The following is a 12,731-nucleotide window of genomic DNA, read 5'->3' as shown; positions in this document are numbered from 1 at the left end:
TAAAAATTCTTGACAGTATAATAACTTGTTTCTTTTAATATTTCTGTCTTGATAGCCTGATAATCCAACTATAGAGTTTCATGGGTAGTTAATAGTTTCTCAGACAACTAATATTTTGGAAATACATATGTGATCTCTGAGTCCCTGAAGATAGAGGGATCCTACTTTAACACAGTTCAGCTCTTGGTCTCAAGCTTGGGGACATTCTGCTTAACTAAATTGCCCTCTTTAATTCTCTACTGTCTATATCGTAGAATATATAATTTTTTAAAACTTGTTTCACATCATTTTGTGAACAAGTTGTGTTCTGAAAGTAGTATATAGCTGTATCAGAATCACATCAGTCTTAATCAGGACTTAATTGTTCTTTGCTGATGCTAGAATAATCATTGGAATCAAGACATCCCAATTGAGGAATGACAGAGGGATTAAGAAATTATTCTGTGTTCCCTTTAGATTTTTCTATAGTTCAGAAAGATGAGGAAGAATCTAGGCTGAGGACTTTCAGCATATCTAACCAAATAACCATAGTTTGAACTTGCCCTCATCACTGAACCAGCTGCTACTGTGAGGTAGGCACCATTTGCCAAAGAAATCCTTGAGGATAATACAACAAAACCAGTTATCATTTTGTTTAGTACCAGAAACCCAGACTGGCTAGCATGAAGAAATGTGCTGTTTTGATCAATTTACTATTTTAGTTTATCCTTTTGTTATTTTTCACTTTATAGCTCATGTATTAAAGCTGAGGAACTAATGAGATTTTGTTTGTGGCTAGATGGGAAACAGTGGAAACAGTGTCAGACTTTATTTTTCTGGGCTCCAAAATGACTACAGATGGTGACTGCAGCCATGAAATTAAAAGACGCTTACTCCTTGGAAGGAAAGTTATGACCAACCTAGATAGCATATTCAAAAGCAGAGACATTACTTTGCCTCTGCTAAGGTTCGTCTACTCAAGGCAATGGTTTTTCCTGTGGTCATGTATGGATATGAGAGTTGGACTGTGAAGAAAGCTGAGCGCCGAAGAATTGATGCTTTTGAACTGTGGCGTTGGAGAAGACTCTTGAGAGTCCCTTGGACTGCAAGGAGATCCAACCAGTCCATTCTGAAGGAGATCAGTCCTGGGATTTCTTTGGAAGGAATGATGCTAAAGCTGAAACTCCAGTACTTTGGCCACCTCATGTGAAGAGTTGACTCATTGGAAAAGACTCTGATGCTGGGAGGGATTGGGGGCAGGAGGAGAAGGGGACGACAGAGGATGAGATGGCTGGATAGCATCATGGACTCAATGGACGTGAGTCTGAGTGAACTCCGGGAGTTGGTGATGGACAGGGAGGCCTGGTGTGCTGCGATTCACGGGGTCGCAAAGAGTCGGACACGACTGAGCGACTGATCTGATCTGATCTGATCTGATGCATATTAAGCATAATAATAAGTATGGGCTTCCCTTGTGGCTCAGCTGATAAAGAATCTGCCTGTGATGCAGGAGACCTGGCTTCTATCCCTGGGTTGGGAAGATCCCCTGAAGAAAGGAAAGGCTACCCACTCCAGTATTCTGGCCTGGAGAATTCCATGGGCTGTATAGTCCATGGGGTCTCAAAGAATGGGACACGACTGAGCGACTTTCACTATGCATATTAAGTTCTTGGAGGGTTTTGAAGTTGTGTGAAACAGAAACTACCATTTTGTTAATAAACTCTTATGTTTTCAGCTTTCTTAGAAATAAGATAATAGAATTAAATGGTTTGAAGAAAATGGAACTGAGTAGGATGGACCAGAAGGAAAAGAATATAAATGAAGCACTTTTATAGCTTTGAATAAATTGTTTGGTAGTGGTACCCCCTTAACAAATAATTTAGGCTTGTGATCTTGGGACCATTAATTATTTTTTTAATTTATAGTGTAGTTGCTGTATGGGCTTCTTTGGTGGTTCAGACAGTAAAATATCTGCCTGCAATGTAGGAGACATGAAGGGAATGGCAGTCCACTCCAGTATTCTTGCCTCGAGAATTCCATGGACAGAGGAGCCTGATGGGCTACAGTCCATGAGGTTGCAAAGAGTTGGACACGACTGAACAACTAACACTTCAATTTTCACCTAGTTGCTGTACAATATTGGGCTTCCCAGATGGAGGAGTACTAAAGAATCCACCTGTCAGTGCAGGGGACACAAGAATGTGGGTTCAATCTCTGCGTCAGGAAGATCCCTGGAATAGGAAATGGCAACCCAATCCAGTATTCTTGCCTAGAAAATCCCATGGAGAGAGAAGCCTTGTGAGCTGGTCCATGGAATCACAGAGAGTCAGACATGACAGCAACTGAGCATGCTCGCTGTACAATATTATGTTTTATAGGTGTATGGTGTAGTGATTCATAATTTTTAAAGGTTATACTCCATTATAGTTACAAAATATTGGCTATATTCTCTGTATTATATAATAAATCCTTATAGCTTATTTTATACCTGATAGTTTGTGTCTCTTAACCCCCTACCCTTATATGGCCTCTCCCGGCTTCTTTATTCATGGGTAACAACTAGTTTGTTCTCTGCATCTGAGTCTGTGGGTTTTTTTGTTCTATTCACTAGCTGTATTTTTTAAATTCCTCATGTAAGTGATATTACACAATATTTGTCTTCTCTGTCTGACTTACTTCCTTTAGCCTAATGCCCTCTAAGTCCAATACATATTGTTGTAAATGGCAAAATTTAATTATTCTTTATTATGATTAGTGGGCTTCCCTGGTGGCTCAGAAGGTAAAAGAATCTGCCTGCAGTGTGGGAGACCTGGGTTTGATCCCTGGGTTGGGAAGATCCCCTGGAGGAGGGCATGGCAACCCACTCCAGTATTGTTGCCTGGAGAATCCCCATGGACAGAGGAGCCTGGCAGGCTGCAGTCTATGGGGTCACAAAGAGTCAGTCAGACACGACTGAGCAACTAAGCCCATGATGAGTAGTATTCCATTGTGTATGTACACTACATCTTCTTTATCCATTCATCTGTTGGTAGACACTTCCATATCTTGCACTTGTAAATAATGCTGCTATGAACATGGGTGGGCATGTACCTTTTCAAATCAGTGTTTTTCATTGGATATGTGCCCAGGAGTGGAATTGCTGGGTCATATGATAATTCTGTTTTTAGTTTTTTATGAAACCTCTATACTGTTTTCCAGAGTGGCTGCACCAATTTACATTCCCACCAACAATATGTGAGCGTTCCCTTTTCTTTACATCCTCACCAACATTTGTTATTTGTATTCCTTTTGATGCTTGCCATTCTGAGAGATGTGAGGTGGTGTCTTGTTGCCATTTTAGTTTGCATTTCCCTGTGATTAGCAATGTTGTGCATCTTTTTATGTGCCTGTTGGACATCTGCATTTCCTCTTTGGAAAAATATACACTTGGCAGAATGTTACTAATTGGTGAACATGGGTGAAGAAAATACTTAAGTTCTTGGTGCTAATCTTGCACCTTTTCTATAAGTTTGAAATTTTTAAAAAATAAAACAAGTATAATTAGGTTTTTGAAGCATAGAAGATTCCGTGAAGAATGTGATTTCTCTTATTTCTTCACTACTAATTCTTTTTATTAACTTGTTATTGAGTATCTAAGAACAAATGTATTTCTTTCATTGTAAATAGATAAGTCCTGCCTTACCCTGACTGAAAATCAGCTGGAGTGTCTGAGACCTGCTGATAAGCGACGAAATACAGACCCAAGAGCAGAAAAATATTTAACAGAATCGAGATTGTTTTATGGAAAAAGGTCTCAAATATTGTTTGAATAAGTACTACTTTTTTCTTGCTTTTATTTAGATATTTTATGACCTGGTCAGACAGATAAATAGAAAAACACCAGTGGAAAAGAAGAAGCCTAAAAAGAAATCGTGTCTGCTGCTTTAGACCCACAGTAAGCAGCAGCTCTGAGCCAGGTAAGGTGCTAAAAGCAGAACAAACACCTTTCTCAGCCTCTTAGGTTGGGCTTTCCCCACCGTTAACCACTTCCCACTTCACCTATTGGGGTATTTCCAGGCTTCTGTAATTTGTAAATGTAAATGTGTTATATAACTTGTAGATATGTTCATCTGTTGGAAAATTTGTCTTTTTCTCAGTGAGGGTCTAGGCTCTCTGAGGGAGGGCAGGAATCATATCTGTTTTGCTCCAAAGCATCCCCAGTACCTAGTATAGAATGGGTATTCAAAAAATAGTGGTTGAATAGATGGAAAGCCTTCCAAGGTCACACCCAAATTCATACTGAATTGAAGTGGAACAGTGGTTCATCTGGGAAAAAGTGAGTTTTGCCCCTCTTTGAATGAAGCAGAAACAAAAGCATATAATGTGCTATTTTATGTCTGGCTTGTTTCACTCAAAAGTGTTTCTAAGACTAATCCTTGTTGCATATAGCAGTAGTTTATTTCTGTTGTATGACTACACTAGCAGTATATTTATGTATTCTGCTATTGACGGACATTTGAGTTCTTCTCAGGAACAAGTATGATTCCTGTGCACTTTCTTGTACAAGTCTTTATGCACATATACGTATATGCATATGCATTTCTGTGTGTAGGAATTGAATGACCAGACAGTACACTGTATGTGTGGTTAGCTTTAGTGGAAACTGTTAAGTCAAAGTAGTTGTACCAGTTTACACACATACTAGCAGTTTACGAATTCCACATCCTTTCAAAATTTAGTATTGCCAGTTCTTGGAACTTGAGCAGTTCTGCTGGGTGTGATGGTATGTCAGTATAGTTTTAGTAGTTATTTCCTCTCAGGTATGGGTTGACTTCTTTCAAATGTTTCTTCTGTAGGTCTCTGAGTAGTAGTTGATTTTAAGTAGCACTTAAGTTTTCATTAAGTGAACCCATTGGAGAGAAATTAGTGACAGCATTGAAGCTGCCTATCAAGTGAGAAACCAGGCTGTGTGGGGCCATTTGTTTGTTTGTCTTTAATTATATACTTAAATCCCCTGAACAGTTTCTGCTTATGTTCTTCATCTCTAAACATTCAGTTCAGTTCAGTCACTCAGTCGTATCTGACTCTTTGCAACCCCATGGACTGCAGCATGCCAGGCCTCCCTGTCAATCACCAACTCCTGGAGTTTACTCAAACTCATGTCCATACCATGAAAGAATATTTTCATGAAGTGGGTTTATGATGTAATTTGATGCTAATTATGGGACTGTTACTAAACTTGGTCCACTTAGAGGAAAGTCAGTTGCTCCCCACTTGAGAGTTGGTTGTGCTAACTCTTGTAAGTCCCTTGGGTCCATTTAGTAGATTACCTCTTCCAGAGTACCAAATTAACTAATATGTGCTTCCTTAGAGATATGAACAAATTTCTCTTAGGGGAAACAACTGAGTAATTATGCCCCCTTTTGAAATAAAGTAGAGGGAAAGCAGAAAAGTTCCTAGGTTGCCTCTGGTAGTCAGACTTTGGAAAAACAGCTTCTGGCCGCATGGTTGCTTTAGGCTTTTAGTGAAATCTTGAGTCAGTAGCTATGAATCATCAGCTCTCTGAAGAGGATTATTGATAAAATTGCTGCTATTTGCATTTCTTTAGGGAAGGGTACAAAGGTAAAAAGAAAAGAGAACTCCAAATTCCAGTTCCTGTTCTGAAATGTATTTAACTCTTTTATATGACTGCCTCATTTTTATCATTATCTGAGCTGACTCTCACTGAATTTCCAGTTCTCTGAAAATGTCCTTTTAGCTTATGTTTAAAGGAAGAGGTGCCATCTTCTGGCCTATTGTGAATATTCATTCATATACACACTACAGTGTATTACTGTGAGTTTACCTTAGAGGAAAGAAATCTTGACAAATCTAGAAATAAGACTTTCATCCTGGTTGCATAAATTCTTAGACTCTGATAGGTAATTCAGCCTTCAATATATTTAATGTTACCCAGGACCTCTGTGCCTATTTGATAATACCAAATAGTAGGTCACTTAGTAATCAGAATACTTTGCAGAGCTATAGGCTTGAAGTGCCATGTTGATCCCATTTAAAAGGTACTGAGATACAGAATAAATTTAAACAGCAACTCTTAAGTGTTTTTAGAAAGAGTATGTGAACCTTAAGGGCAACTTATCTAGCCTTAGCCATTAGGCAAAATCATATTGAAACATGTTAGTCTTTTTCTAATATGTCCTACTTTTGAAAATGGAGGAAAGAAATTCATCTTCAGGGAATTACTCCTTTAACCTAATTTTTTTCTGCTGAATAGTAATCCTTACTTTGAATTTTCTGCCCTTGAAAACAGGCATCAGCTATTTCTGTATTATCTCTTTTTGACCTAGCCTAAATTGGAAGAGGTAACCCTAATATGGAGTTCCCTGGTACTTCAGATGGTAAAGAATCTGCCTGCAATGCAGGATACCCAGGTTCAATCCTTGGGTTGGGAAGATCCCCTGGAGAAGGGAATGGCTAAACACTCCATACCCACTCTAGTATTCTTGCCTTGAGAATTCCATGAACAGAGGAACCTGACGGGCTACTGTCCATGGGGTCTCAAAAAGATGGACATGACTGAACGGCTAACAGTAATACTTACAGCTCTAATATAATAACCATAAAATGGTTGAATTAAAGAATTTTCCATGGAAAGTTGATGCAGCCATGAGTTGTTTTCTTAGTAGAAAAGGAACTTTTAAAAATAAGGTGATAATGGGGTGGAAATCATCACTGTTTTCCTCTGTACAGACAGGACTGCTGGATACATTGTGAAACACGAAATACAATAAAACTGTTTTTAAAAACATTTTAAAGAGTTTAAAATAACCTTGTTACTATATCTGTTTAATATATTTAGTTATCTAATGATCAGCTAAAAACATTTCTTTCTATAATACTAGATATCTATTTACTATCATGTTCTGACATTGAGATTAAACATACATATAAATATATATATATATGTATATATATATCTGTATCTATTCGATGTTCTAGATTACAGGAATGAAGAACTGTTGCCTAATTGGAAAGTGCCAGCATTCCATACTTCAAAAAACAAATCTGAAGAGGCTTCTCCTGTTTTATATATTATGTGAAGAATTTAGATCTTATATTGGTTTGCACAAGTTCCCTGGAGAAAAGAATTGCTCTGTGTATATCTCTTGGAAAATAAGACAATAGTATTTCTCCTTTGCAATAGCAGTTATAACAGATGTGAAAATAAATATACTTGACTCTAATATGATTATACAAAAGAGCATGGATGCATTTCAAATGTTAGATATTGCTACTATAATCAAATGATTTCATATTGACCTTTTTATCATGTTTCCTCCCTGTCAAGCACTAAAAGTTGAACCATTATACTTTATCTGTAATGGTATAGATTATGAAAAAATTTCCCCTCAAACTCATTGCAGCAGATAACTTTTTTGAGTCATTGACTTCATTTTATATTTAAAAAATTATGAAATATCATTCTGTCATTATATTCTAATTAAAATTGTTTGTGCATAATGCTTTGGAAAAATGGGTCTTTTATAGGGAAAAAACTGGGATACTGATTTCTATGGCTTTCAAAGCTGAAATCTATAATAGACTAAACCCACTCTAATATCGCTTCTTGTGTTTTACTGTCAGATTAAATTACAGCTTTTATGGATGATTAAATTTTAGTACATTTTCATTTGGTTTGTGTGTTTTGTTATTGTTTATAGATTTAAGGGCTTTATTTTATAATGACCACATTGTTTTAAATGCAGCAGTAGCTCCTTTCTGACTGGTACCTGCAGAGCACTTGGCTTTAAACCCCTAAGTAAGTGGTGATTTCTCTATGAGCAGACCTCGCACTTTCTGTTCTATAATATTTATTCCTATTATACAGTGAAATACATCATACTACATACAATAGTTTTGTATATTCTCTCTTGATCTTAAAGATTGTATCTTATTGAATAAAATATCCCACTGTGTATTATTTTTATATGTAAAAAGATAAGTTTAACACTGTATCAGGGTTTAACTTTTACTACTTCCAGTCTTCCCCAGCTTGTAATTTCATCAAGGAAATCCTTTTGCCATTGTTAATTTGTTGAGTATAAGTCCACCATGAAATGTTATGTAAAATTTTTCAGATTTGCTTCATAGTATTGTAGATTGAAGTATCTAAGAAAAGTGGGTGAAAGTGAAAAAGCATATAAAGGATGTGTCAGTTGCTTTTTCTTCAGCTGTGTAAGAAGCAGTATAGTGGTGGTCATATGGAAAAGGTTGCTAAGTTAAAATTTTTAGCTGGCTATATAGTGGTGCTTTTCTTTTCCTTCCCAGTTTTTTTCCATTTTTTGCAGAAGTTGGGGCTTAAGTAGATCATGGACCTAGAGTGATATGACTTATGTATGCCATGAAGTAGAGCCAAACAGCTCATTAGCCACTTAAGTACTGGAGAAGGAAAGAAGCTTGGGAAACCCTGTGCCTTGTTACTGAATATCAAGGAGACCAGTCCTAGAAAGTCTAAATCATTGCTCAGGGATCTAGACGCTGTCTCATTGCAACTGGGTGTGAAGTAGTGTTCACGCCTTGCTGAGACTTTCCAGGAGTGTGGTCAGCCCCATCAGTTACTAAATTGACATTTCAAGATCAAATTTCAAATGTAAGTTCTGACCAACCTGAGAAAATGTTAAAATATTGTAAAAAATTTTTTTGGAAATTGTATTCTTTTAAGTTTCTAATAAACTTAGTTACCTAATACTTACCTTCTGCTGATCCAGTTATACATATGTCTGGGACTGAGGGGCCAAAATCTCCTAAATGCAATAAATTTGAAAAATAAGCGAAGCATTAGGGCCGGTCTGTCCAGGTCAGTGTGGCATATTTTAAGGTCCTCTAAAGTCGTTCTTCTTTAAAACACACCTCTCAAACATTCCTTTGGACTTAAAATCATAGACAAACATCTCATAAGCGAGCAAACATTTCTAGATATTACCTGTTACACAGATTGTATAGTTATTTGCCAGATTAAGTAGGAATTATTTTAAATAACTCCCAAGTTCCAGTCTGCTTAAGGAGTAGCGTGAACTCCATGTCCTCTGTTTTAGAACATGACAGGTACTGGATTTGTTACATCTTATACAGTCCACTTGGGATAAAGGTAGAATTGTGAAGAAAAATGCCCTTCTGGCACACAGTAGTGTACAGAGCAGGACCAGCTAAAATCAGAGGTATGCATCGCTATCCGAAAGAAATCTGCCATTGCTGAGCAAGAGGGAAAGGTATCCTGTCAGAAAATGAGAGAGGTGTGCTTTTATAATGTCTCTATGTGGAGTCCTTAGTCTTGGTTCCATAAGGGAGGGTACCTGAAAATAGTGATGTATTTTTATAGCATAAAATTTAAAAGTCCTCAAGGATATTATATGAATCTCATATGGTAAATATTCAAGAACTGATAGCATATTAGTATTTATGGCTATTTAAGTATAATAACTTTGGTTATATGAGTAATATTATGATTTAAAGGAGACTTGATGTCATAGTTGATTGTTTGCTCTTTCCCACTTTGAATACAAACAACTTGAATGGCTTAGTAGTGCCCCAATCATAGTTTTAAAAACTTAACAATAAATATGTTATCTATAATTTTACCCTCCACCAGGGGGAGCTTCAGTATCAGTTAACGCTTCTGCCAGCATTGAATTAAAAATATATATTAAAGCCATCTATTCTATAAACACTGCGTGCCTCACCAAGAGGCAATAAAATGCCTTCCCTCATGAGTTTTTAATTGGACAAAGAAGATATAAGAAATTCATCTGAGATATGAATAGTAATTCACTAGTGTGTCCACAGGGTAAATTCTCTTAGAAATGTTTCGAGATGGATAGTGGTATTACTCTCTTCCCCTACAACTTTGAACTGATCTCTTGCACCTTAATTTGCCATCATAACTGGTGCCTTTTACTCCTTGGTGAAACAGTATGCTTCTTAGAAGTTAGAATATACTTGGAAAAAGTTACTCCTTGGGAATATACTAATCTTTATTACCAACTTTATTAAAATGAGATACTTGGCCTGGGACTGTTTTTTTCCACATATGGACATTCTTCATTTTCTGAACCTCCCAATTGCAAATATTTTGCCTCATTATCCTCATCGGTACATATGTCTTGGCCTGGGACTGTTTTTTTCCACATATGAACATTCTTCATTTTCTGGACCTCCCAGTTTCAAATTTTTGCCTCATTATCCTCATAGGTACATATGTCTTTGTTAGCTCATGATCCAATTTTTGTTTTCAGGACTGAGGGACAGAAAGATATAAAGATTACCTTAGTATTTTCCTTTGTAAGCAATCAGTAGAATGTTAGAGGGTGTAAAATACACTCATAAATATGTGTGTTGTGAAACCAAAGTGTGAAGAATTGGTCAGGTATTTGGAGGAAGGGAGCAAAACCTTTGATTTATTTGGGTCTTGTACTTATTTAAGGTGCTACTTAAATGTGTGTTAAAATAAAATAGCCCTTCTTGACTCAGCTCCAGACTTGAAAGGGAAGAGTGGTTTGGTTGCTTGTTCAGGGTCTGGAAAGAGCCCATCTTGCTGGGAAGGAAATGAATGTGAGCTTTGAGGCAGTCTGGCCACCCAACTTTTAGCATTTCTATTCTCCAAAAATGTAAAAAATGAAAATTATTTTTGAAAATGTAGTATCGACATTGCGTTCAACATGGATTTTTCTTACTACAGCTTCATCTTGGGTTTGTTGAATATATAGTCCATTCATCTAATGCCATATCTTGCTTAAATATTCTTGTTGAGAACAGTTGGAGACTTTGAACTGGGTGCCTAGTTCTGTTTTCTGGGAGACAGCATGAATTCTATTTTGCAGACATCAACAAGAGCTTGTTCAGAAGTTTCCTGTGGTTCTGGGCCCAAGGTGTGACATGCATTTCCTGCTGATCGCTTCTCTTAAGAAGCATGGGCTTGGCTGTTCCTATTGAGGAAAAATCTTAATAAAACTTCCCATTTTAAGCAGTGATGTGACTCTTATTTTGAGGTGTTGTTTTCAATGCACTTTTAAAAGCTTAACCAAATGCAAGTTCTTGTGCCTACTTTCAACCATGTAAAAATTCTTGCAGGGTTTATAAAGCAGAACAAGGTATGACCCTTACAGGCTTATCAGCAAATATTCACTATACCTCTTTGGTTTGCCAGGTGCTGACCTGCTTGTTGGCAGTGCATCAGAGAATAATACAAACCAAAATCCCTTCCCTTGTGGAGTTTCTGGCAGGTGGCAAAAGGGTGTGTGTGTGTGTGTGTGTAGCACTATGGAGAAGAGAAGGAGAGTAAAGGGGCAGCAGTTTGGGGCAGAGGGAATGTGGTGCTGGTCACAGGTTTAGGTTTCACTGAAGTTACTCTTGCATAAATATTTGAAATGTGCAACCCATATACCTGCCTGGGGGAAGAGTGGCCTTCCATGCAGTGGAAAGGGTCTGCAGATGCCTGATGTGTTGGAGGACCAGCAAGGAGCCCAGTGTGGCTGGAGCAGAGGGAGCAAGGGGGAGAGTAATAGGAAATAACAGAGGTGGTGGGATTGGGTGGGGGCAGAGTTCCTTCAACTTTTACTGAGCAGAATCCATGGAAGGGATTTTGGCAGAGGATATAAGATGTTCTGAGTCAGCCTGCCATCAGGATAACTCTGGCAATTGATTTGAGAATAACCTATAGAGGGCCCAGGATGGAAGCAGAGGGGCCAGTTAGGAGACTGAGTAATCAAGTCTGGAAGTGGAGCCAGCGGAAGTGCTGACACATGTAGAATGTGTGTGAGAGAGAGGAGTCAAAGATGACTCCAAGATTTTTGACTGATAAGGTTGTGAAGGCTGTGACGGAAACAGGTGTGGGAGGGGAGCAGGAGCTCCATGTTGAACATATCACGTGTAAGACTGTGTCAGATTCTAGAGTTGTACATTAGGTGGTTAGATACGAGTCTGGCATTCAGAGAAGGAGGTCTGGACAGGACATTTACATTTAATATTTAGGAACACGAAGCTGAGTAGGATCACTAGGATTGATTATTGACAGAAGAGACCCACAGACCCCATCATGAGGTTGGGAGATGAAACATTAGCAAAGAACACGGAGGTCACTGGTGACCTTGATGGGCCATCAGTAGAGTGGTGGGGGACAGTATCTGGAACAGATATAGAAGAAAGTGGAAGCAAAGACAATGGAGATGTCAAGCATGGATTACTCCTAAGCTGGGTGAAACAGTGCACGCGTGTGTGCTAATAGGCACACAGGTGAAGAAGGATAGGAGCATGGGCCGGTATGGTGGCAGAAGGAGAACAGTATGTGGTATAGAAACTGGTAGGTCACAACTAATAAAAAGTACTATAAAGGTACTCTATAAAGTATGTTAAAAGTACCATAAAGGTACTTCATAAAGCAAAGTAGCCTAGATGCTTTCTGTTCCAGGAGATCTGAAATGCGTCAAGGTTTTAAAGGGTGGAATCTTCAATAGGTGAGACTGGGTTGGAATGTTACAGGCTGATTTCAGGAAAAAGCAAATGCAGAAGAGGAACCAGGAATGATACGGTTTCAGTTGGTGTTAACGTAGAGAGGCGGGAGCCACGTGGTGACAGTCATTGAAACAAGTCAGCAACTCGTAGGTTGAGCTGGGCAGATGGCAAGCACACAGCAGCATATGGGTGAGTCCTGCAGAGGCAGGGATACGGAGATCTCCAAAATGGAGGGGATGGCAGTTGCAGGGGGGGATGGCGTACTC

General features: G+C 38.3%; 1 protein-coding gene across 5 annotated transcripts in view; it reads left to right on the top strand.

Moving 5' to 3' along the window:
* RAP1A (RAP1A, member of RAS oncogene family) overlaps nucleotides 1-10,983 on the top strand; it is an 86,017-nt gene extending 75,034 nt beyond the window's left edge. For 4 of the 5 annotated variants that reach the window (XM_010830822.1, XM_010830823.1, XM_010830820.1 and 1 more), the window contains exons 7-8: nucleotides 3,820-3,935; nucleotides 6,958-10,981. In XM_010830822.1, the coding sequence (XP_010829124.1) occupies nucleotides 3,820-3,906 (87 nt within the window). In that variant the 3' untranslated portion in view covers nucleotides 3,907-3,935; nucleotides 6,958-10,981. Of the gene's footprint in view, nucleotides 1-3,819; nucleotides 3,936-6,957 lie in introns of all 5 variants that reach the window. The other variant, XM_010830821.1, reaches the window with a different exon arrangement.
* Nucleotides 10,984-12,731: the final 1,748 nt, after the last annotated feature.

Source organism: Bison bison, unplaced genomic scaffold, assembly GCF_000754665.1.
Source record: "Bison bison bison isolate TAMUID 2011002044 unplaced genomic scaffold, Bison_UMD1.0 scf7180017864519, whole genome shotgun sequence".
Taxonomy (NCBI): domain Eukaryota; kingdom Metazoa; phylum Chordata; class Mammalia; order Artiodactyla; family Bovidae; genus Bison; species Bison bison.
The sequence above is the reverse complement of the archived record's forward strand: the minus strand, read 5'-3'. Positions and strand labels throughout refer to the sequence as shown.